Source organism: Pogoniulus pusillus, chromosome 6 (genome assembly GCF_015220805.1).
Source record: "Pogoniulus pusillus isolate bPogPus1 chromosome 6, bPogPus1.pri, whole genome shotgun sequence".
Lineage (NCBI taxonomy): Eukaryota > Metazoa > Chordata > Aves > Piciformes > Lybiidae > Pogoniulus > Pogoniulus pusillus.
Genome location: NC_087269.1, coordinates 40,636,493 through 40,660,665, shown reverse-complemented (window position 1 = coordinate 40,660,665; position 24,173 = coordinate 40,636,493). Strand labels below are relative to the sequence as shown.

General features: G+C 45.7%; 1 protein-coding gene across 1 annotated transcript; it reads right to left on the bottom strand.

Annotated features, from left to right (window-relative positions):
• Nucleotides 1-890: 890 nt before the first annotated feature.
• GLRX3 (glutaredoxin 3) lies at nucleotides 891-21,006 on the bottom strand. The gene is made up of 11 exons (XM_064145325.1): nucleotides 20,890-21,006; nucleotides 16,618-16,726; nucleotides 14,886-14,960; nucleotides 13,411-13,612; nucleotides 10,797-10,969; nucleotides 10,649-10,710; nucleotides 9,800-9,857; nucleotides 7,455-7,507; nucleotides 5,059-5,098; nucleotides 4,886-4,978; nucleotides 891-1,159 (listed from the first exon to the last, which is right to left on the bottom strand). Exons 1-11 carry the CDS (start codon nucleotides 20,958-20,960, stop codon nucleotides 1,109-1,111), a joined length of 987 nt encoding a protein of 328 aa, XP_064001395.1. The 5' UTR covers nucleotides 20,961-21,006; the 3' UTR covers nucleotides 891-1,108.
• Between the last annotated feature and the right edge of the window lie 3,167 nt (nucleotides 21,007-24,173).

The following is a 24,173-nucleotide window of genomic DNA, read 5'->3' as shown; positions in this document are numbered from 1 at the left end:
TGGTGAGTGTGCAGGTGGAAAGCTGACACAAGAACCAGCAGTACCTAAGATTGGTTACCCGTACCAAGCACCCAACTTCCACCAGCACTTCATATACCTCCAGGAGATAATCTAGAATCCTAGGGGTGGGTTGGAAGAGACCTTGAAAGTTGTGTACTTCAAATCCCCCTGCCATGGGTCTACCTCATCTTTACCTCATTCCAAATGGTCATCAACTCCTCGCTGTCTCTTCCATTCCCCTTAAAGCCAAACTTTTCTCCTCCTCCCTCTGGCAGCAGCCTGTTCTGGAGACAGGGATCAGACATTCCTTCAGAAGGACCGGACTTACCCCTGTGAAGCAGCAGCTCTTTGAATTAAGGTTTTGACCACATGGCTGGAATTGTTTCCAAGCATGCTTTATGTAGCTAGCCCTTCTTGGCTGACCTGTGCTGGTGCAACTTCCTCTCTGCCACCAGAGAGCAGCAGCCTCCACATACACGTTCCCTTCACCAAAAGCTTGGAGACAGCAGCTCCACAGCTTCTCACCCAAAATCCCAACCAAAATTGGACAGCGACAGGACAGCAAAGCCCACACACAGTCTGAGACTCCCAGATCATGGAGCTGCAGGAGTGTCCCAGCACCCCACAGCAGCACAAATTCTGTGAAGACAGACACCATTATTGAAAGCATTTTACCGTCACCAGCACTGGAATTCAGATGTGATTAAACTGCTGAAGGATGGTGCTCTGGTTGTCACAAACAGCATCTGGAGGGGTGGGGTGGGCATTCCACAAACACCCTGAACCCAAACGGTGGCAGGATGGATTAAAGTGTTTCTCAAACCACTTCTGAAAGTGCTGGCTTCCAGAGTCTGGTTTCCTTCACAGAAATACCATTTTAACTCACAGAGTTCTTGAGCATTGTATTTTAATTTAATGACCTTGACATGTTTGCCTCTTCAGTGGAAACACATTTTCATAGGTAGCACTGGACACAAGCCAATGTAGCTGACTCTTGTTGGGTTCCACAAGGCTAACTCCACCCTTCACAGTTAAATATTGCTCCAATATCACCTAGAAATGAATAAATTGTTCCAAGTACTTTGGTTCCCATTGCTGTCCTCCTCTGTTAATTTTCTCCCTTCAGAACAGGCAGCAGTTCACCAGTCTCCTTTAGTTCCTGTGAAGAAACACAGCAATTATTCCCCAAGCAGATTCTGTGATGATGCTAGTAAGATGATTTCAAGGAGGACAGACTAAAGATGAGGAAACGATTGCCTGGCTATTACAGGCTGCACTATGAAAAGACCCACTAGAGGTCCTCCTTGACCAAGACACTGAAGCTCACTAGGTAATTCAATTCTATGTTGTATCTGGTTATTACAATTGGAAATTCCATCAGTGCAAGTCTTCACCTTCCAAAAAAAAAGGTTGTCAGCTTATGTATCCAATCCCTCCTAGATCAAATTCAAAAGGTATTCTAGGTGCACGCAAAACAACATCTCCCACAACAGGAAACAGTGAGCATCCATCCATAGACTTTATTACTACTACACATTAAAATAAACAAGACAGTCAAAGATTTGTTAAGAGTTCTAAACGAGAGAAGACTGCCAGGTGGGGGAGTTGGGCTGAGAGGAACCTCGTCGAGTTCAACCAGGGCAAGTAGAGAGTCCTGTACCTGGGGAGGCACAACCCCCTGCACCAGGATGGATGAGGGGTGACCTGCTAGAAAGCAGGTCCATGGAGAAGGACCTGGCAATGCTGGTAGACAAGTTCACAAGAAGCCAGCCAAGGCAAATGGTTTCTTGGGGTATATCAATAAGTGTGTGGCCAGCAGGTCAAGGAAAGTTCTCCTCTCCTTCTGTTCTGCCTTACTGAGACCACACCTGGAGCACTGGGTCCATTTCTGGGCTCTCCTGTTCAAGAGACAGTAGTTACTGGAATTACTGGATAGAGTCCAGTAAAGGCTACAAGGATGCTGAGGGCCCCGGAGCATCTCTGTGAGGAATATAGGCTTGAGAGACCTGGGGCTGTTGAAACTGGAGAAGAGCAAACTGAAAGAGGATGCTAAAGGACCTTTGGAGGATCAAGATTCTTGTCAGTGGTGCCCAAGACCAGCCCAAGGGGCAATCAGCACAAACTGGAACCCAGGAGGTTCCACTTGAAGATGAGGAGCAAATTCTTTGCTCTTAGGGTGCTGGAGTCTTAGAGCAGGCCGCCTGGACAAATTGTGGAGTCTCCTTCCCTGGAGAGACTCCAAACTCACCTGGCCACTGTAATCCTGGGCCACCTGCTGTGGGTGACTCTCAGGGAGGTTGGACTGGATAATCTCTAGAGGTCACTTCCAACCCCCACCTTGTTGCCGGGACTATGAGATTTGCCTGTTTTAGGCAGGACACAGAAATAACTGAGGGAGTGGTGGTGGTTTTCTGTCCTCTAGGAATATTCTTCATGAAGAGTTTGTTTTCCACCACAGAGCCATCTATTCTGTTAGGTCGTTGATCTTGACCATCAACCAGTCTGTTAACTTACTAAGGACCCAAATAATACCAGGAAAAGATGGTCCGATGGTGCCTATATTCTCACATGTCAGAAGAAACCGTCTCAAGTTTATTACATATTATACTGTAGTCAGAAATGCATTTTGAAGTAGTGACAACATTCATAGACTCATAAAAGGCTGGGAAAGACCTTTAAGATCACAGAATCATAGAATCAACCAGATTGGAAGAGATCTCCAAGATCATCCAGGCCAACCCATCACCCAGCCCTATCCAGTCATCTAGACCATGGCACTAAGTGCCTCATCCAGGCTTTTCTTGAACACCTCCAGGGAGGTGGTGGAGTCACCATCCCTGGGCAGCCCATTCCAATGCCAATCACTCTCTCTGGCAACAACTTCCTCCTAACACCCAGGTTGGAAGTCAATATGGAAAGAAGTGAAGAGAAGTCCAACCATCTGCCCATAGAATCAGTGTAAACTGAAGACACTCCAACAATGCAAGCATTTAAATACCAGGGAGAGAATTCTCTTGCAGCATCTCTACAATGTCCAAGACCACACTCCCTGATCACCAAAACAATCCCCATGCTTGTTAAATAAATCAAATTCCTCTGTAGAATTCAAGTATTTTTAGAACTAAATGAGATTTATTGATTGTAGCTTCCCTGGAGTCGCAGTATCAGAGGAATTGGCTATAAACCACTGAGACAAGAACGGGCTCAGGAGGATTTGGGGTTTAGAACACTGTGCCTGCTCTGTTACAGAAATCAAAAGCCACGGTAAGAGATGCAAGAGCTGTTGTTGTGGCTTCAGGGTCTGCTCAAACAACTACAATAAACCTTTACTTCCTTCCAGGAATGAGGCTGTTTGCTGGGAAAAGAAGCGTCTTGTCCACATTACTTGGAAAAAAAGCAATGTCAGGAGTAAAACTAGGAACAGAAACCTGTAAAAATGCAGCCAGAGGGTAAAAATGGTCTGTACAGAAACAGTAACTGAGTGATGGCCAGAACACATATTTCACTGCTAAATCTGTGCACGTGAGAACATTAGGAGTCCGAGAGCTTCTTTCAACTGCATGCTGAGATGACAGAAACATGGAAGGGCCACAAACAGAACAGCAACATAGAAGAGAAACAATCATCAATTTCTGCTGGTTGGCAAAGACCTCCAAGATCAGAGAATCCAACCATTCTCTAATTCTAACAAGTCTGGTGCTAAACTATGTCCCTTCGCACCACATCTGTCCACCCTACTTTCCAACACCTCCAGGGGTGGGGACTCAACCCTGTCCCTAGGCAGCTTGTTCCAGTTTTTGGTAACCCTTTCAGTCCAGAAGTTTCTTCCAATACCCAATCTAAACCTCCCGGGGTGCAACTTAAGGTCATTTCCTCTTGTCCTGTGACTTTCTCCTAAGAATAAGAGACCAACGTCTACCTCAGTCCAAACTTCTTTCAGGGACTTGTGGAGAGACAGGAGGTCTCCCCTCAGCCTCCTTTTCTCCAGGCTGAACAACTCCAGCTGCTCTTCATCAGACCTGTGCTCCAGACCCTTCGACAGCTTTGCTGCCCTTCTCTGAATACACTCCAGCATTTCAATGTCCTCCCTAGAGTGAGGAGTCTAAACTGAACCCAGGATTCAAGGCATGGCTTCACCAGTGCCTAGGTACAGAGGGGCAATCCCTGCTCTGGCCTTGCTGGCCACACAATTCCTGAACACAGGCCAGGATGCTGGTGGCCTTCTTGGCCACCTGGGCACACAATGTTCTCATCTTTGGACACTGTCAACCAGCACGTCCAGGTCTTTTTCCACAAGGCAGTTTTCAGCCTCTCCAGCCTGGAGCATTGTTGTGACCCTGCACTGGGCCTTGCTGAACCTCATCCCACTGGCCCCAGTCCATTGGCCCAGTCTGTCCAGGTGCCTCCTACCCTCCAGCAGATTAACACTGCCCCCCATCTTAGCATCATCTGCAAGCTCACTGAAGGTGCCTTGATCCCCTTGTCCAGATCACCAATAAAGATAGTAGAGATCTGACCTCGGTACTAAGCCCTGTGGACTACCACTAATGACATCACAGGAAATCACAGTAAAACCAAGTCATTAGGAAAAATTTCTCCACTGAGAGAGTGGTCAGGCTTTGAAATAGGCTGCCCAGGGAGCCTGGATTCACCATCCCTGGAGGAGCTTCAAAGCCACAGAGACGCAGTGCTGAGGGACAGAGTTTAGCATCCATCGTGGTGTCGGCTTGATGGCTGGACTCAATGCTAGCAATCCTTTCCAACTGTAATGATTCTATGTCTTTAAGGTCACTACTCAAGAATGTCTGTGTGTTGTGGATAAAAAAAAATCCCAGTTCAAACAAATGGTTGCTTTACATCTCAAAAAAGACCCTCCCAGTCTTACCTTCACAATATCCAGCCCTCCAACAAGTTCACCTTTCACATACAACTGAGGATACGTTGGCCAGTTTGAGAAGGTCTTTAATCCTTGCCTCACCTACAAAAAATAAACTCCAGTGTCAGCTTCCAACTTGAGTAAAAGCAATGATGAAATCAATCATTGAGAAGCTTAATTACCTCTTCATCTTCCAGTATGTCAAATGTCTCATAATCAACACTAGAAAAGAAAAATGAAACATCATCATCTGCTGTGAAGTTTGGCAATGGACTCTAAAAAAAATAGATCCTGAAACATCAAATAGTTTTGGTTGGAAAAATGGGTATTTCTGCAAGCTGGCTGCCAAATTGCTCGGAAGTAACAGGCAATGAGAGTTAAAAAGTCAACACCTTATGTCAGCCAAGTCAACATCTGATGTCAGAGTGAATTTGCTGTAACGTAAAATAAAAGTCTACTTGCAAGGGCAATTCTTTCTAAAGACACAGATGACAGCATTAGCACTAAAAAAAATAAGCTGTGTAGCACAGGTTTTAACTGGCCAAAAGGTTTTTGAAGTAATTCAGTATTAGCTTAAAAAAAAATAAAGGGTGGACATACACACACACATACTCTGGAGGTTTGTATCACCCTGCAAGTATTTCACTATCTTCATGTACAAGCTGTGTAAGAACACAACTGAGTGCCTGGGTGCATTGCTGGTTAATTCTTGTATGAGTTTTGGTCTGCATTTTAAAGCTCAACCAGTCCAACCCCTCCCTGCAGTCAGCAGAGACATCTGCAACTAGAACAAGTTGTTCAGAGCCTCAGACAGCCTGACCTGCAGAGGTTCCAGGGATGGAGCATCTGTAACCCTCAAACATGTCTTCCTTCTCTCCAGTCTGAAACTCCCTCTTTTAGTACAAACTATCACCCATAGTACTGCCACAACAGGTTCCCAGCTGTTTGATCAGCCCCTTTAGTACTGAAAGGCCACCATAAGGTCTCTCCTTCTCTTCTCCAGATTCAACAACCCCAACTTCCCCAGCATGCGCTCAGAGCAGAGGGCTTCCAGAACTAGGATCACACATCCTTGTATACTGTGAGAGCTGTCACTTTTCAACAGCCAACAGGTAAGTATTTTCCTGCAGGTGGATTGGAGTCAGCCACAAGGAATGATGATTTGAGTCCTTGCTACTTGTCTCCGAGTTGGATATTGATGTATTACCTCAAAAAGCCCATTCTAACATCAGATTATCAAGACAACTGCTTAACCTCTAACCAGCAGTACAACCAGAACAGGAGTTTAATTCAAAGGAAGATGATTGGAATCTCCCTCAGTACATGAATTCCTTTGAAGAAGAAAACTGAGGCTAGACAACATAAGAGGGTCCAAGATTAAGGAACAAGATCAAGAGGGACCTCTCCAAGACAAGCTGCTTATCAGGATCAGGATTTCTTTCATGCCAACAATCACAGCAAAGAAAGAAAAGCTCCAGGGTTGGAATCAACTCCTCAGAGCAAGACACTCTGAAGCAGTGCTAAAGCAGTGTAACAACTGACAAATCACCTTTGACTTGACATCAAATGAGTGGAGGAGCTGTTTACACTTTACAGTACTGTATAAAAATGAAAATTATGTCTGGGGAAGCCTTCCATTAATACTTCCCAAACTCTCCATTTATAAAATAGAGGCAGGAAACTGAAAGAGGTTGCCCAGGGAGGTTGTGTGTCATAGAACCACTGTAAGAATGGTTTAGGTTGGAAGGGGCCTCAGAGATCATCCACTACAACCCACCTGCCATGGGCAGGGATGCCTCTCAACTAGATTTCGTTGTTCAAGGCCTTATTCAACCTGGCCTTGGACACCTCCAGAAAGGAAGCATCCACAGCTTCCCTGGGCAACCTGCTCCAGAGTCCCACCACTTTCATACTGAAGAACTTCTTCCAAAGCCTAAACCTGTTTAAACTCTGTGTAAAGCCATTCCCCCTTGTCCTAGCACTAGACAAAAGTCTCTACAGTCTTCCTGTAGCTCCCGTCAGGTACTGGAAGGCAGCTGTAAAATTGCCCCAGTCTTCTCTTCTCCAGGCTGAAGAGTGCCAGGTCCCTCAGCCTGTCCTCATGGAAGAGGTGCTCTAGCCCTTGGATCATTCCTGTAGCCCTCCTCTGGACTTGCTCCAACAGCTCTTTGTCCTTCTTATGATGGCAACACCAGAACTGGATGCAGTATTCTCACCAGAGTAAAGGGGAAGAATCCCCTCTCTCGCCCTGCTGGCCACACTCCTCTTGATGTAGCCCAGGTAACAATTTGCCTTCTGTGCTCTATGAGTGCACTGCTGGCTCATGGTGAGCTTCTCATCAATCAACACCCCCAAGTCTTTTTCCTCAGAATGCCCACTCCCTGGAGGTGTTCAAGGCCAGGCTGGATGAGGCCTTGAATAACCTAGCCTAGAGCAAGGTGCCCCTGCCGATGGCAGAGGGTTGGAACTAGATGACCTTTTAGGTCCCTTCCAACCCAAACTATTATAGGTATCTATGAAAATGGATTTTTCCAAGAACAACTGGCTTCCCAAAAGCAATAAAGCCCCACTTACATACCCAGTGTTATTCAGGATCTCTAGAATTTGCTTGCTGAATCCACACTTTGCCATCTAGAATGCAAAACAGATGTCTGTTAATATCTATCTGCTATATTTAATCCACAAAATCTCAAAGCCCTTGAGCTACACTCAAGTTATTACCAAGTTACTGCTAGTGAAGACCTTACTGGGTAAGAAAATCTGCTAAGAATCCTTTTTTTCAGTCTTCTTTATACTTTTTGAGCTTTGAACAGTACTGATTGTCTCAGTTTTTTTGTGCCCTGCTGAAATAAATGAGAACATCAAGAGTATTAAACATTTCCCTCAGCTGTGGTGCAAGATGATTGAGCAATCTGAGGAGGCCTTGCACAGCCTGGTCTAGTGGGAGGTGTCCCTGCCAGTGCCAAGACACTGAGTTTGAGATTGCAAAAACCAACCACTCCGAGACACTGATTTAATCCAGGCTATTCCTTCCTATTGGTGATTTCGCTTAAACTCAAAATACATTAAGCAACTTGACCAAACTCCTGTTTTCTGTAGGCAAGACAGGTTTTAAAGGAGCTAAAAGTGTACATCTAGAAGACCTCAGGCAGTTGCCACTATTTCACTGAGTTAGCATAAAACCCAGCAGCTGTGAAAGAGCTTCCTAAACAGCCTGTAACACCTTAAAAATATCTGGTTTCAATAAAGACAGCAAGCTCAGGGAACAGATAACACAATGAGATGAGTCATACGAAGATCTCAGTTCACAGTTAGGCCAGGCCACCCCAGTGAGGAGTCCCAGCTGGGTGCCATTCAAGTCATTTGGACAGGAAGAACTGGAGCTTGTTGCTGTGTAGAAAAGAATCACTGACCCCCTAATGACTTCAAGTACCCACTACAAAGAGTGACCTTTGCTTTACAGTAATTTCTTGTTATTTGAATCTTAAAGGCTAGCACTTGTCTGTCTTCAGTCACTGTTGTAGTGAGCAAGATTATTAAGTGCAGCTCAAAGACAGCAGGCAGGGCCCATTCCATGCAAGGGAGGAAAAAAAGTGAATCATTTAGAGACTGAATTGGTTTGGTTGGAAGAGACCTTCCACATTATCAAGTCCAACATTAAACTAACACTACAAATTTCCTTGCTAACCCATGTCACTCAGCACCACATCTACACAGCTTTGAAACCCCTCCAGGGATGGAGATGTCACCACTACCCTGGGCAGTCTAGGCCAGGCCTTGACAATCCCTTCCATGAAGAAATTACTTCTCTTGTCCAACTGCAACCTTCCTTGGGGCAACTTAAGGCCACTTCCTCTTGTCCTGTCACTTGCTCCACGGGAGACCAGACCAACTCCCATCTGGCTCCAATCTCCTTTCAGAGACTTATAGAAAGCCATAAAGTCTCCCATCAGCCTCCTTGTCTCCAGGCTGAAGAGCCCCAGTTCCCTCAGCTGCTCCTCTCACCTGTTCTCCAGAACCCTCACCAGCTTCACTGCCCCTCTCTGGACCTGCTCCAGACCCTGAACGCCATTCTTTGAGAGAGGCGTTCAAAATGGAACCCAATACTCAAGGTGTGGCCTCACCCTGCCCTGGTCCTGCTGACCACACTACTGCTGATCCAAGCCAGGATTGCTGGGGGCTTTCTTGACCCCCTGGACACATAAGAGATTAACTTCCAACTGCTGTTGATCAACACCCCTAGGTCCTTTTCCACAAGGCAGTTTCCAGCCACTCTACCTCAAGCCTGGGGCTGTGACCCAAATGCAGAACCCAGAGCCTTGCCTTCTTGAACCTTATCCCACTGGCCTCAGTCCACTGATCCAGCCTGGCCAGATCCCTGTGTAGAGCCTCCTCCTGGACATCAATTCTCCTGCCCAATGGCATATGGAAATATACTGTAGTCTTAAAACCATCTAGTATCTTTTTTAAATTGCAGTTGTGGAAGCATAACAATGTCAAGATAAATTCAAAAGGGCAGCAGAGGAGAAATTATGCTGACAAATTTTGGGCAACAGCCAAAGCACAGACCTCAGAAAAGGTAAGATCAGGGGTAGACACTCAGAATATCAGATGAAAATCTAGTATCTGCAAAGATAATTAATAACTGAGACCAAAAGAATGTGCACAGATCTTCCAATCCTTCCTGAATCATAGCTCAAGTGACAGACATCACTTGTAGAGCAGCAAATTCCCTGGTTTTAAAGTAAAACATTTGAACAATGTTTATTTGTAAGGTAAAACAGGATCTGCTTCCCCACAGCTTGCAGAAACACCAAATAAACAGCCAAAAAACTGCCAGTTTTCACTTCAGCAAAGGGGGAAAAGGTAATTCACACTGTTTTAAAAAGTTTAAATACACTATATCCTGCAATTTTCTCTTACCTGTTTGCTTCCCTTCATGAAAAGCATCACAGGAGCTTTGTTGATCAAGTTTTTAAGCCTACATGAAAAACAAACACACAGACCAGCTTGGTTATTACCTTGAACTTTCTTTCAATGGGAAAACCAAATGCAAAAGTGCAAGGTACATCAGTATAGATCAGAGGTTAATGTGCTGGAAAGCAGCTGCTTGGAGAAGGACCTGAGAGTGCTGGCAGACAGCAAGCTGCCCCTAAGCCAGCCTCATGGCCAAGAAGGCAAATGGCATTTTGGTGTGCATGATGAAGAGTGCAGCCAGCAGACCACAGCAAGTTCTCCATCTCTGCTCTGCCCCAGTGAGACCACAACTAGAATATGTGGTCCAGTTCTGGGCTCCCCAGTTCAAAAGAAACAGCTCTTGAACTGTTGTTCAAGAGTCCAGGGGAGGCTTCCAAGATGCTGAAAAGCCTGGAACATGTCTGTGAGAAGGAAGGGCTGAGACCTGGGACTGTTTAGCCTGCGGAAGAGCAACCTGAGAGGAGAATTTCTCAATGCTCAGCAAAAGCTGAAGGGTATGGGACAACACTGAGGCTTGGACTCAATGCTCAGACTCTCTTTTTCTTGAACTAGACCCAGTACTCCTGATGTCACCTCACTAGGACAGAGTAAAAGGGAAGGAGAACCTCCCTTGACTTGGTGGCCACACCCCAGGACAAATATCAATGCCTTTAGAATATCAAGTCTGCCTACAAGCTCTCCAGCTGGTGTGGCCAAGTCAAAGAAGAGGAATTTATCCAGGAGATCCCACCTATACAGTCATACAGGAGAACTCCAAACCAGGCACCAATAATACAGTGACAGAACACATCACACCTGTCCTCCAACTTCTGTGCCTTGGGACAGACTGTGTCCAGTTCTCCAGATGCCTCAAGTTCCTAGGGAGATTGAGAAGAGAGATGTTGAAGGAAAGGAAAGAACCCCTCTGACAACCAACAAGAAGAAGAGTTTCACCATTCCTAACCTTGACGATATCAAGTCCACCTATGAGCTCTCCAGCTACGTACAACTGTGGGTAGGTTGGCCAATTAGAGTATGTTTTCAGCCCTTGACGAACTTCTTCATCAGAAAAGATATCAAAACTGCTAAAAGAAACACCATGTTTGTTCAGGATCTCCACCATCTGCTTGCTGAAACCTGTGAACACAAAGAGGAATTCCATGTAGTTTTGAACAATGCCGTCCCATGGCTCCACTAAACCTTATTCGTTTTAAAACTTATTAATTCCTCTAGATAATGAGTTTCAAACAGCTCTGGTGTCCCTTCCTACTTTCAAGGTCAATATCCTGCCCAGTGTGGTGTCACCTGCATACTTACTGAGGGAGCATTCAATCCCTTCACTGAGATCACTGATATAGAATCACAGAATCATAGAATCGCTTCAGTTGAAACAGCCTCTAAGACCACTGAGTCCAACCATCAACCCAACACCACTGCAGCTATTAACCCACATCTCAAAGTGCCACATCCACATTTCAAGAACACCTCCAGGGATGGTGATTCCACCTCCTTCCTGGGAAACCTTTTCCAATAGGATGATGATTCCAACCTGGTTGAGTCTATGATCTTTGCCAATGCATTCTGGTTTGGATTCAAATTCCCTTGCAATCTCATTTGTTGCCTTAAAGAACTCCATCAAATGGTGTGCAGAAAAATGACAACCTCTAGCCAAATTACAGAATCTAGAGCCTTCAAAGAGACCTTTCAGATCATCAAGTCCAATCATAAACCTAGCACTGCCAGATCATCACTAAACCATGGCACTCAGCACCACATCTACACAGCTTTGAAATCCCTCCAGGAGAGGGGCTGCCAAAATACTAAAAAGGAGAGGCAGGGCTTAAAGGCTTTAATAAAGAAATAAAAGAATATAAATAAGCTTTAAATGGGTAGAAGACTCCAAGTTCTAAGGAAGAATAACCTTCTGATTTCACCTTGCAAACCTACCACTTAAGTTTTCTAAAATATGGACATTTTTTAATGCAGTTCCCATGATCTACAGTTTATGGAGGTAGGAAATAGCATTTGTATGTACGGCATCTAAGCTGCTTTTCTTTCCAGAGCTGAAGTGTTAAGTTCATGTACAGCCTGAAGTCAAACAGAGATTCTGAAATCCTTCAGACATCTGGGAGTTCATTAGTAAACAGCTACAGGCTGATTGCTGATGGTGATTCCATATTAACTCACTTCTACTAGAAGGAGCTAGGGAGGGGGTGGGGAGAAAAACCCCAGCTTTATTTTAGCTGTAGGCAATGACATGCAAAGCAGAAAGATTGATTGATGGGGTTTGGTTCTGAAGGGTTATGGCAGCAGGCTGGAAGTGTTCTGTTTAGGGATGAAGTGCCAGAAAAGGTCTGATTTTAGAACAAAAGATTTAGGCTGAATTTCTGAGGAAATGCCATACAGGCATGACAAGGAATAATTAAACTGCTAACGGAAGGGTTTCAGTGGTTATCTAGATGGCCATAAATGCCACTGCAGATTCTACGCCAATAAAAACACTGTTAATGAACAGAAGTGTGCCCAGGTGGCCAAGAAGGCCACCAGCAACCTTGCTTGGATCAGAAATGGTGTGGCCAGCGGGACTAGGGCAGGGATTGCCCTCCTGTATGGGGACTGGTGAGGCCACACCTTGAATCTTGAGTTCAGTTTTCGGCCACTCACTTCAAGAATGACATTGAGGTGCTGAAGCAGATCCAGAGAAGGGCAACAAAGCTGGTGAAGAGTTTGGAGAACAGGTCTGATGAAGAGCAGCTGATGAAACATGAGTTGTTCAGCTTAGAGAAAAGGAGGCTGAGGGGAGACCTTCTGGTTTTCTACAACACTCTGAAAGGAAGTTGAAGCCAGGCAGGGGTTGGGCTCTTCTCCCAAGGAAGAAATGACACAATGAGAGGAAATGGCCTCAAGTTACATCAGGAGAGGTTTAAGTCAGGTATCAGAAGAAGCTTCTTGACTGAAAGGGTTCTCAAAGATTGGAAGATGCTCCCCAGGGAGGTGGTTGAATCACCATCCCTGGAGGTGTTTCAAAATGTGGTACTGAGGTGTCCCTCTGGTTTAGCACCAGACTTGATAGAGTGAGAGAAAGGATGAACTTGATCTTACGAGATCTTTTTTCAACCAGAATGATTCTGTGACTCTGGCAAATCAGTTTTACCACAGTCCAAACAAATCCATACATAGCACCTAGACAGAATTGGTAGTAATCACACAGCTCAGGGCACAAACCTTTTTCTGCACCACGGTTCACACAACCCTTGAGGAAGAAACTGTTCCTCGTGTCTAAACTAAACCTTCCCTGGCACAACTTGAGGCCATCTCCTCTTCTTCTGTCACTTGTTCCTTGGGAGAAGACACCAAGCCTCACCTGGCTCCTTTTAGGGACTTGTAAAGAGCAAGGAGGTGTTCCCCCAGCTTCCTCTTCTCCAAGTTTAACAACCCCAGGTCCCTCAGCTGTTCCTTACCTGTTTGCCAGGCCTTTCATCAGCTTTGTTACTCTTCCGTGGACATGCTCCAGCACCTCAGTGCCCTTTCTGGAGTGAGGTGCCTAAAACTGAATGAAAACTTGAGGAAATTCTTACCACAGCGAGGTTCTTTTGGAGACCCTTTCATAAACAGCATGCACGGGGCAGCATTGATGAGCTTCTTCAGACGCACGTTGAGATCTTCTTTAGCAGTCTCATTGGAGCCAACAGAGATGGAGCTGCTGGACGCAAGGCGCTGCACTTTCTTGGTCAGCTCTGGGGCATGTGCACCATCTAATCTGTCAACTTTCTGAGAATTCTATGGGAGTCAAAAGACAGGTTTGTGTTAAAGGATTAAATTCAGGCTTTGTACTGTAATAAAAATATAGTAGAGTCGCCATATAAAGTATAGATTTTCAGATGCAGGCTGGATTAGGGTATTGATCTTTCAGACAGCCTTTAGTTCCAAGGCTCACATCACTCGCAGAATCACAGATTTTTTTTTCAGCTGGAAAATCCCTCTAAAATCAAGTTTATCCCAACACCACCATGGCCATTAAGCCATGTCCCCAAGTGCAATGTCCACATGATTTTTCAACACCTCCAAGGGTGGTGACTGTACCACCTTCCTGGGCACCCTGTTCCGATGTCTGACCACTCCTGCAGGAAAGAAATTGTTCATCACATTCAACCTAAACCTCTCCTGGCACAATTTCCAGCCATTTCCTGTCATTCTATCACCTGTTACTAGGGAGAAGCAGCCAATCCCTAGCTGACTCCAGCCTCCTTTCAGGGAGTTGTAGAGCAACCCCTCAGCCTCCTCTTCTGCTGACAAATAACCACAGGTGCGTCAGCCACTCCTCATGAGAAGGCCAATGGAAATGTGACCAGCAGACTGAGGAAGGTTCTTCTCGCCTTCTACTCTACCCTAGTAAGGCCACACCTGGAGTACTCCCCTGGCACATTTTCAGGCCACAACTGTTGGCTGGCTACTGCTAACACCACAAAATTTATTAAAAAGAAGAAATTAATAATTAAAATCAACACTATTCTGCTTAGCACAGGCAAACATGACCCAGACTTCTCCCTCATGATGAGAGATTATTTCCTTGGATTTTAGCCATGTTGCAGAACAAAGAAGTATCACTGAATTATTTTTGAGACACTGGAACAAGTTGCCCAGAGAGGTTGTGGACGTCCCCTCCACAGAGGTGTTGAAGGCCAGGCTGGATGTGGCCTTGAGCAATCTGGTCTAGTGGAAGCTGCCCCTGCCCATAACAGGATGGTTGGAAGTAGATGATCTTTAAGGTCCCTTCCAACCCAAACCATTCTATAAATCACTGATTATGAGGTGTGGCAGTCAAAATACGAACTATGTAAGAACCATAAAGTAGTAAAAGAAGCTCTGAAAGATCAGATTTAAAGTGTAAGCAGCACTTCTATCTACTTTTTCTGTGTTACACTGGATAGATTTAAAGCAGATACATATGCATTTCTCCACTGAGGAAGTTCTTAAGGGAGTAGTATTAAAGAAATATACATATTAAGAGTCCTAGCGGAATCAATTTTGTCTTAAATCCATTTTCTCTTACCTTAAAGAATAAGAATGTTGGAACAGAAGTAATTTCATATTTTTCAGATACTTCAGGCACAGCTTCAGCTTCCAGCTAAATAACAAGACAGAAAATAAAACCAAAAATACTCAGATTAAAATAAAAACAAACAAAAAAAACCCCACAAACCAGAAAATAAACCCCTGAATTCCCCAGAGATGATTTTCATAATCTTCTTTCAAGTTCAACTGCAGGATGTCAATCCTCTCTAGAATGTTCTGCAGGACTTTTATTTTTTTCCCCCCTCCATTTGAAAAGGATTTGAAGCAGAAGTTTGGGATCCATTTGCATTTAAATGAGCCTCGCTGGGTTGGCATCTCATCCACCCCAACCTCCACGGTGTCAAAACAGGTTCAGAGGTTTTTATTTTGTTGCACATTTCAAAAGATGCCCTGAGGCTGAGAATAAAAATATTTTTTTATATATTTTTTTTTTGGTGCACTAGTGACCTAGTAAATTTTCAATCATATGCAGCTCCCACTATATTGAAATCCATAAATCACTGACCCCAGTTATGTCATGATTACAGTGCTTATTTTCTGCCCACAGCAATTCTTGCTGTTTGCTCTATTGACTAATTTCAAGGGGCAGTACATCATGAGTGACATTTGCAGCCTTCTGCAAATTATGAGGGGAAGAAAGGAGTGTTTCTTCAATAAACTATTGATGGGCCACTACATTTTAACTCCTGCAAGTACTGTGGGGTAAGCTTGACCAGATTATTGCTTCTCATTTTATTCTGCATTCAAATGCATACTTTGAAATTATACAGTGGGAGAATTTGCTAAGAAAATACATCATTTTATAAACTCATGTGTGTGGTTTTCACGCCATAGGCCAAAAATTTACTGAGTGAAAGAATCACAGAAGGGTTTGGGTCAGAAGTGACCTTAAAGATCATCTAGTTTCAACCTCCCTGCCATGGGAAGAGACACCTTCCACTAGACCACACTGCTCAAGGTCCTGTCCCTTGAACACCTCCAGCAAGAGGGTATTCACAATCCCTCCAAACAAGACCTAGTGCAAGGTGGTTTTAGACCAACTTTGTAACTGCAAAGTTAAAGGTTAAAAAATGTGGCAACAGATCTAAGTGTTTCAAACAGAAACCTACAATCCAGAGCACAGAAGAAAAAACTTTACAAGTTCTTAGTCCACAAAAAATTGTGGCCAGCAGGTCAAGCGAGGGGATTTTGCCCCTCTGCTCTGCTGAGGCCCCATGTGCAGCACTGGGGTCAGCTCTGCACTCCTCAGCAGAGCACAGACATGGGACTGTTGGAGCAGTTCAAGAGAAGGGCCACAGCAATGATGGGAGGACTAGAGACCCTGTGATGGGGACATGCCTGAGAGAGTTGGAGTTGGTCAACCTGGAGGAAACTCCAAGAAGACATTCTGGTGGCCTTGCAGTGCTTAAAAGGACCAATCAGAAAGCTGGGGACAGACTTTTGAGAGGGACTACTGTGACAGGACAAGGAGTGATGGCTTGAACTCAGAGAGGGAGATTCATACTTAAGATCCTGAGGGTGCTGAGAGCCTGGCCCGGGTTGACCAGAGAGGTGGGAGATGCCATTGCCGCAATCACTCCAGATCAGGTTGTCTGGAGTTCTAAGCAACCTACTCTGGTGGCAGATGGTCCTGCTGAGTACACAGGGGTTGGACTAGATCACTTTTAAAGGTCCCTTCCTACCCAAACCAAGCTGGGATTCTGACTCACCTTCACAAATGAAACCTGGGTGTGCTCCTTTGCCAGTGCTGCCATAACCTCATTCATTTGAGCACACTGAGGAGCCCATGGTGCCCAGAAGTGCACAACTGCAAGTGACCTATTCAAAAAGAGAAGAGTAACAGCATTTACTACTGAAACGGCATCAAGCAATAAAGAAGCTTGAGTTGCTGTGCCAAAAATGTCCACAACGAAACACAAACCAACCAAACCCAAACACACAAAAACCCCCTCACCACCTGTAACACCCTCCTGAGAAAAAAAGTAAACCTGAGAACCTCCAAAGAGAAGGACTTAAAGCTTTTTCAAAGAACACTCCAAACCCAACCAGCACTTTTAAGACAAAGAAACATGAATGAAAATATCATCCTGTAGTTTGAGAGTAAAGGATCACTGCACATGAATGTCCTTGAATGTTTGGTAGGGATCACACTGAGCATTTGAGATGACAAGTCATATCTGTGAATGGAAATCCTGACAAATTAGGTACCATGAGGTGTTTCTCATGAGCTTAAGCAAACTGACTCTGACATCAACAGTCACAAAGTTTATAGACTGGTAAAATAAAATAAAAAACTAAAATTAAGCAGGAAGGAATGACAAAGCAAATCTCTTCTTCTGTGAGCGCCAGACTTGCAAATTTAGACCTGAGCTCAAGAATGGCTCAAGACAACTTCTCCACGGCTGTCATCTCTCATCCTTCCAACATTCTTGGATGCGAGTCGCCACCAGCAATGATCCCAAAATCACCTCTAATTATAAATAACAAAGAAAACTCTCCAGTGACATCTTCTGAGTGCCTTTCAAGATTTAAAGAGGACAATTGGAAAGCTGGGGACAAACATTTGAGCAGAGCCTCTTGCAACAGGACAAAGAGTGATGGTTTGAAACTCAAAAAGGGAAATTCAGACTGGAGAGAAGGAAGACCCTGAGGGTGCTGAGAGCCTGGGCCAAGTTGCCCAGAGAGGTGGGAGATGCCCCATCCCTGCAACCACTGCATGTCAGGTTTGGGGCTCTGAGCAAGCTCCTCTACTTGCAGATGTCCCTGCTGACAGCAGGGAGGTGGACTAGCTGACATTGCAAGGTGCCTTCCAAACCAGTCTGTGATTCTATGATTGATAGAATCATTGCAGCTGGGAAAGATCTCTTAGATAACCAAATTCAGCCTTCAATCCCAAGAGCTGTGAGGCTACCCAGGACTGATTTCAATGCTCAGAACTGATAGCAGCAGTTAAATCCTCCTAAAAGTTGACTTACTACTACCAACAGGACTTGATATGAACTCTCTGAAAAACTCAAGACACTCAGAGTGACACATTTTAATTAAGACTTTGGATCCAGTGGTGGTAAGCCCTTCACATCCTATTATAACCAAAATGGTTTTGCCACAAAGTAAGGTGAAAACAATTGAGTGGGCTGGGACATGAGGGAAAAGTCATTTTTATGTATGAGAAGATACAGTCCCAACAAACAGAACATTTTAATGTGAAAAAGCAGCAGCTCAGACCAAGTGCTGAAAAAGACTAAGCAAGAGTTTTGCTCCAGGATTGGTTTCCCATCACATCCTTCACTGAAACACCACTGGGAGACTCCTCCAGCGTAAATCTTAACCTACACTTTACTGACACCATTAAGACCTCAAACTGTTAAAAATGGATCAAGGATGAATTAAAAAATGCTTGTTTTAATTAAGTTTTATGATGAAAATAGCTTCACAGATTTACAGAATGATTTGAGTTGAAAGAGATCTTAAAAATCATCTAGTGCCAGGGTTGGAAGGGACCCTAGAGATCATCTAGTTCTAGATCCCCTGCCATGGGCTGGGAAACCTTCCACTAGATCAGGTTGCTCAAGGCCTCACCCAGCCTGGCCTTGTACACCTCCATGAAAGAGGCATCCACAACCTGCCTGGGCAACCTGTCCCTGTGTCTCACTACTCTCACTGCAAGTAATTTCTTCCTAATATCTGGTCTTCCACTTAGACCTACCACAGCTTTGACAAGGACACTGAATGGACTCAGTGAACTGCAACATACAGTTAGAAATTCTTCATGAAGAACACACTTTAACTTGGACCAAGTGCTTGAGGAGGAGTTTACCACCAAATTAATTCAGAGAACAACTTTTAAGGTTACATTTAGACCACACTTGTGGTATCGTGACACCTGGAGGTGTTCAAGGCCAGGCTGGATGAGGCCTTGAGCAACCTGATCTAGTGGAAGGTTTCCCAGCCCATGGCAGGGGATCTAGAACTAGATGATCTCTAGGGTCCCTTCCAACACAAATCATTCTATGGTTCTATGAATCTAAGCACTTGAAAAAATAGCAAGAGTAGTTTAAAACATTAAGAAATGAAGAAAATCATCAGCAAAATAAAGCACAACACTGATTCTAAAACCTTTCCTGAAATTCAACCAAGGTATTTCTAAACCTCTTCCTATTATCTCCAAAGGAGAATTTGCAGCAAAAAGCTTAAGGCAAGTCCCAAAGTTTCTCAGCCTGTATTATTGTATATTTCACAATTTGGAGGAAAAGCTGCAGGCCCACTGACTTTCTTTAGTATAAGTATTGTTAAACTTTAGTAGCAGAATAAAAACAAAGAGAGTATCACTCATTTTCTGTGGACAAACAAGAAGTCCATTTTTTTCTTTCTCCAGACCCCTCACCAGCTTCACTGCCCTTCTCTGGACCCGAGTGTCCTTCTTGGAATGAGGGGTCCAAAACTGAATCTAGTAGTCAAGGTGTGGCCAGCACAGAGTGGCTTGAGAGCAGTCAGGCAGAGAGGGACCTGGGGGTACTGGTAAATTGCTGACTGAACGTGAGCCAGCATTGTGCTCAAGTGGCCAAGAAGGCCACTGGCATCCTGGCCTGTATCAGCAATAGTGTGACCAGCAGGACCAGGGAAGTCGTTCTGCCTGGTCAGGCCACACCTGGAGTACTGTGTCCAGTTCTGGGCTCCTCAATTTAAGAAAGATGTTGAGGTGCTTGGACATGTCCCAAAAGGGGCACCAAGGCTGGTGAGGGGGCTGGAGCACAGCCCTGTGAGGAGAGGCTGAGGGAGCTGGGGGTGCTCAGCCTGGAGAAGAGGAGGCTCAGGGGAGACTCTCTACAACTACCTGAAGGGAGGTTGTAGCCAGTCAGGGGTTGGTCTCTTCTCCCAAGCACCCAGTGACAGAAGCAGAGGACAGAGTCTCAAGCTCTCAAGTGCCAGGGCAGGTTGAGGCTGGAAGTTAGGAAGCTCTTCAGGGAAAGACTGACTGGCACTGGAATGGCTGCCTGGGGAGGTGGTGGGGTCACTATCCCTGAAGGTATTTAAGAGGAGACTGGATGAGGTACTTAGAGCCATGGTTTAGTTCATCAGAAGGGTTAGGCGATAGGTTGGACTCGATGTCTTTTACAACCTGGTTAATGCTGTGATTCTGTGGCAATCGCTCCCCTGGTCCTGCTGGCCCTACCATTGCCACTGACCAGTGGCTACAAAGAACCAACGGTCCAAGATGGTTCCCAAAGCAGCCTTGTTACTTACTCCTTCGCAAGGCAGGAAAGCAAGTTTCTGACAAACCAGCCCTGTTACACTAGAGACAGACAACTTCTCAATAAACCATCTAATGCTGCGGGTTTCATTCAAAAAGTTGTAGAGGAGCCATTTGTTTTGTTAAGACTAGAGTGGACAGGAGAAAAGGAAACCTCTTAAGCTGCCTGAAAGCTCTGGCTCACACTGGTTTTCTGCCGATCTGCCCATTTATGATCCCTGTCCCCTACATCAGGTCCCGCTGCAGCTTTGGCGCTGCACATGAAGGGCCTACTGCAGGCTTCCAGCTTCAACCTCTTAGTCCGAATGCCTGAGCAGCCCTAGAGCCCCATAAGCTGTACCTACGGAAACTGCTGCGTAAAAAACAACGTGCTAAGCGGTAAACCCGAAGCCTTCCTCCGGCCTGTGTGCGTTTTTCACTGCCCCGCGAAGGCTCCATTCAGCCCAAGGGCAGAGCGCGGCCTCGGCACAGGACTCCCACGGAGCTGGGCCCAAAGCGAGAAGGGATTCCGGAGCCACGTCCGAGGGGAGACGGGGGCAAATCCAACAGCACGTTCATCCCACCCATCCCCGCCGCCGCCCCTCGCCGGGAAGCCGGCGCCCTCCCGGGGAAGGCCGGCTCAGGCCACCCCCAGCGCGGGGTCTCCCCGGCGGCAGGTCCCGTTCCCTCCGTGCTCGACAGCCGCATCCTACCACCCTCGGTCCTCATCCCCACCGGTGCCCAGCCCTACCTGTCCTTCTGCTGCAGCAGCTGCTGGAATTGCTCGACAGACTCCGCCGTCGCCACCTCCCCGGCCGCCATGGCCAGACCGCCGAGAGAGACGCGCGGAGCAGACGCGCAGGCGCCGCGGAGACTGCGCCGGCGCAGAGCGGGGACGCAGCCGCTCACCGGGGAGTGGCCTTATATACCGTGCCGGGGCTTGCCGTGCAGCTGCGAGCCGCCTGGCCGCTGCGGTGCTCAGCTGCACGGGAATCGTTATTTAGGCTTACCCCATCCGGATGATGCTCAGCTCTCTGAAAGAAGGGCGGTTTGCAGGCTGTGTTTGCTGGGAGCTGCTTCCCAGCCCATCTGCAGTCCCACTGACAAACTGCAGTTCGTGAATATAAATCTCAAGTTCAACACTTACATACAGTACTGAACAAGCTTTGTTAATGAGGCTGCTTTGCTTTATCTCTGCCCCTATCCTTAGCCCTGTGCTTTGCCCTATCCCTAGCCTAACTCCTATATTTAACCTTATCCCTATCCTTGCTCATACCACTCTCTTAAATCTTTAGCCCTTACCTTTACCCTTAACCTCCATCTCTACCCTTAACTCTATCTTAACTTCTCCCTATTCTCACTCCCATCCTTATCCCTATTCCTATCCTTACCCTATGCTTAGCTGTATCTCTAGCCCTACCTTTATCCCCATCATACCCTTATCCTTGTCCTAATCATTACGTTAATCATTAAATCACAGAATCACTTTGGTTAGGAAAGGCATCCACGATCATTGAGTTCAACCATTCTCTAACTCTACCAAGCCTGGAACTAAACAGTGTCACTCAACACCACATCTCTGTGGTTTTGAAACTCCTCCAGAGATAAGCATTCGACCACCTCCATGGGAAGCTTGTTTCAGTCTTTGATAACCCTGCCAGGAAAGAAGTTTCTTCTTATGACCCACTTGAACCTCCCCTGGAGCAATCCGAGGCCATTTCCTCTTGTCTTGTCACTTGTTCCTTGGGAGAAGAAACCAATCCCCAGCTAGCTCCAAGTTCCTTTCAGGGATTTGTAGAGAGCCAGAAGACCTTCCTTCAGCCTTTTTTTTCTCCAGGCTGAACAGTTTCAGTTCCCTGAGCTGCTCCTCTCCAGACCTGTTCTCCAGATGCTTCACCAGCTTCACTGCCCTTCTCTGGACCCATTCCAGCCCCTCAACGTCCTTCTTGGAGTGAGGGCACAAAACAGAACTCAAGGTGTGGCCTCACCAGTGTTTATTACACTGGGACAATCCTTGCCCTGATTCTGCTTGGCACACTCTTACTGATTGAAGCCAGAATGCTGGTGGCCTGAACCACCTCTGCACAATGCTGCTGGCTCATATGCTCATCCTGCACTTGTTTGTGACTCTCTGTAGCCATAATCTGTTCCTGGTAATATCACAGAATCACAGCATGGGTGGGAGTTGGAAGGCAATTCTGGAGATCATCCAGTCCAACCACTCTACTAAAGCAGGGACACTCACAGTATCTTGCTCAGGATTACAATATCTAGGTAGGTTTGGAATCTCTCCAGAGGAGACTCCATAACCTCTCTGGGCAGCCTGCTCCGGGCTCTGTTATCAGCTAAAAGCCAAACCTCTTAAATGCTGAATCATTTTTGAATTAGGAAAACAGCCCTGTGTTTTGCATGTCTCATTTTTAAGTAAAATAAAAACATTCAGCCAGTGCATTACCTCCAATCCTCATGAAAAGTCACTGTCCAGATGATTACCAAACTAAGGCAGCAATCTTTCAAAACTAAAAGGGGCCAATCAGAAAGCTGGAGACAGACTTTTGATCAGAGTCTGTTGGGACAGGACAAGGGGTTTGAACTCAAAGAGGGAGATTCAGACTGCAGAGAAGAGAGAATTTTTTTACACTGAGTGGTGAAACAGGAAATCTTCATATTTGCCAAGACAGACGATTGAAAAGCTTCAGTTACAACATCAACCTGAAATTAAATTTTCACTCCTCAAGCTCACTACCCATAAATATGCAGCTGCTACACCCCATGCCACTGGAACCAGGATTACAAATGCTGCTGAGGAATCACACTGTGAAGAAATAGAACAGGATAATAAGATTGAATGGTTTAGTTTGTTTTATGTAATAATATTCAGGTCTTTTTGATGTGGAAAGAGGAAAACAAACAAACAAAACAAAACCAAAACTCTAAATCCTGTCTGATCTCTGCTGTTAAAATGTTGGTCATAAAGCACCCTGAAGAATATTTCTCTCTTTAAAAATTCAACATGAAATTTTGACGGTGTGAACTGGAGTAGAGGTGGCTCTGGTCAGGCCTGGGACTTTTCTGCCTCTGGCTCTGCTCAGGGAGCCACTTGCTGAAGTTCAGGGCAGCATTGCACAGCTAGGAGCTGCTTCTAACAAGGAGAAGCTGATGAGAGAGTTCCTGACAAGGGCTGGGCTGCACAAAGGCTCTGCCTGAGACTTCCTCCTGGCCACACCAAGGGCACTGTTGCAGCTTGTGCCACATCTTGGGATGCAGCTGTGAGGAGGAGCAACCAAGACAGGGGACCTTCAGGTGTCTAATAAGGAATTGCAGCCCATGGATGGCACCTCCAGGAGAAAGATGAGGGATCACCAGGATCAAGCCTCTTGTCTGTTTTCCATCGCTGTGTTCCTGAATCCAGTTCCAGAATCCACCTCCTGAATCTTGTTCCCATCTGCTTCTGAGTCCAATCTGGGACTTGCCCAATGCTTGCCCCCAGCATCAGTGTTTCTGTCATTGCCACCAGGTCTTGGGCTCCGTATCAGTTTGTGTCTCTTTGTCTCTATTCCACAGCACTGTTCTTCTTTCCATCCCAGCTGGCTGAGTTTCCTTCCCATCTCATCAGTCTCTTTCCCTTCTTCCCTTTGGGAAGGGAAATGGGTTTATGAAGAGTCCCTTGCACAAGTGGCCAGACCAGCCCTGACCTGTGACAGTCATCAACAATATTGTATCTGAAATCTCAAAAAGCAGAACAGAAACTAATCCTACTGAAATATTAATAACTCCATTTAATTACTGTCTTTTCACAAAGAATATCTCTGAGAAAACACGAACATATAAATTCTGATGAAAACAAAGAGAAAGTAAGATGTAGGCTCCAGGGAGACCTTCTTGTGGCCTTCCAGAACTTAAAGAGGCCAACATGAAAGCTGCAGCAGGCTTTTGAGCAGAACCTGCTGTGACAGGACAAGGGGTGACAGGCAAAACTCCAAGAGGGAGATTCATACTGGAGAGAAGGAAGAAATATTTGACACTGAGTGGGGT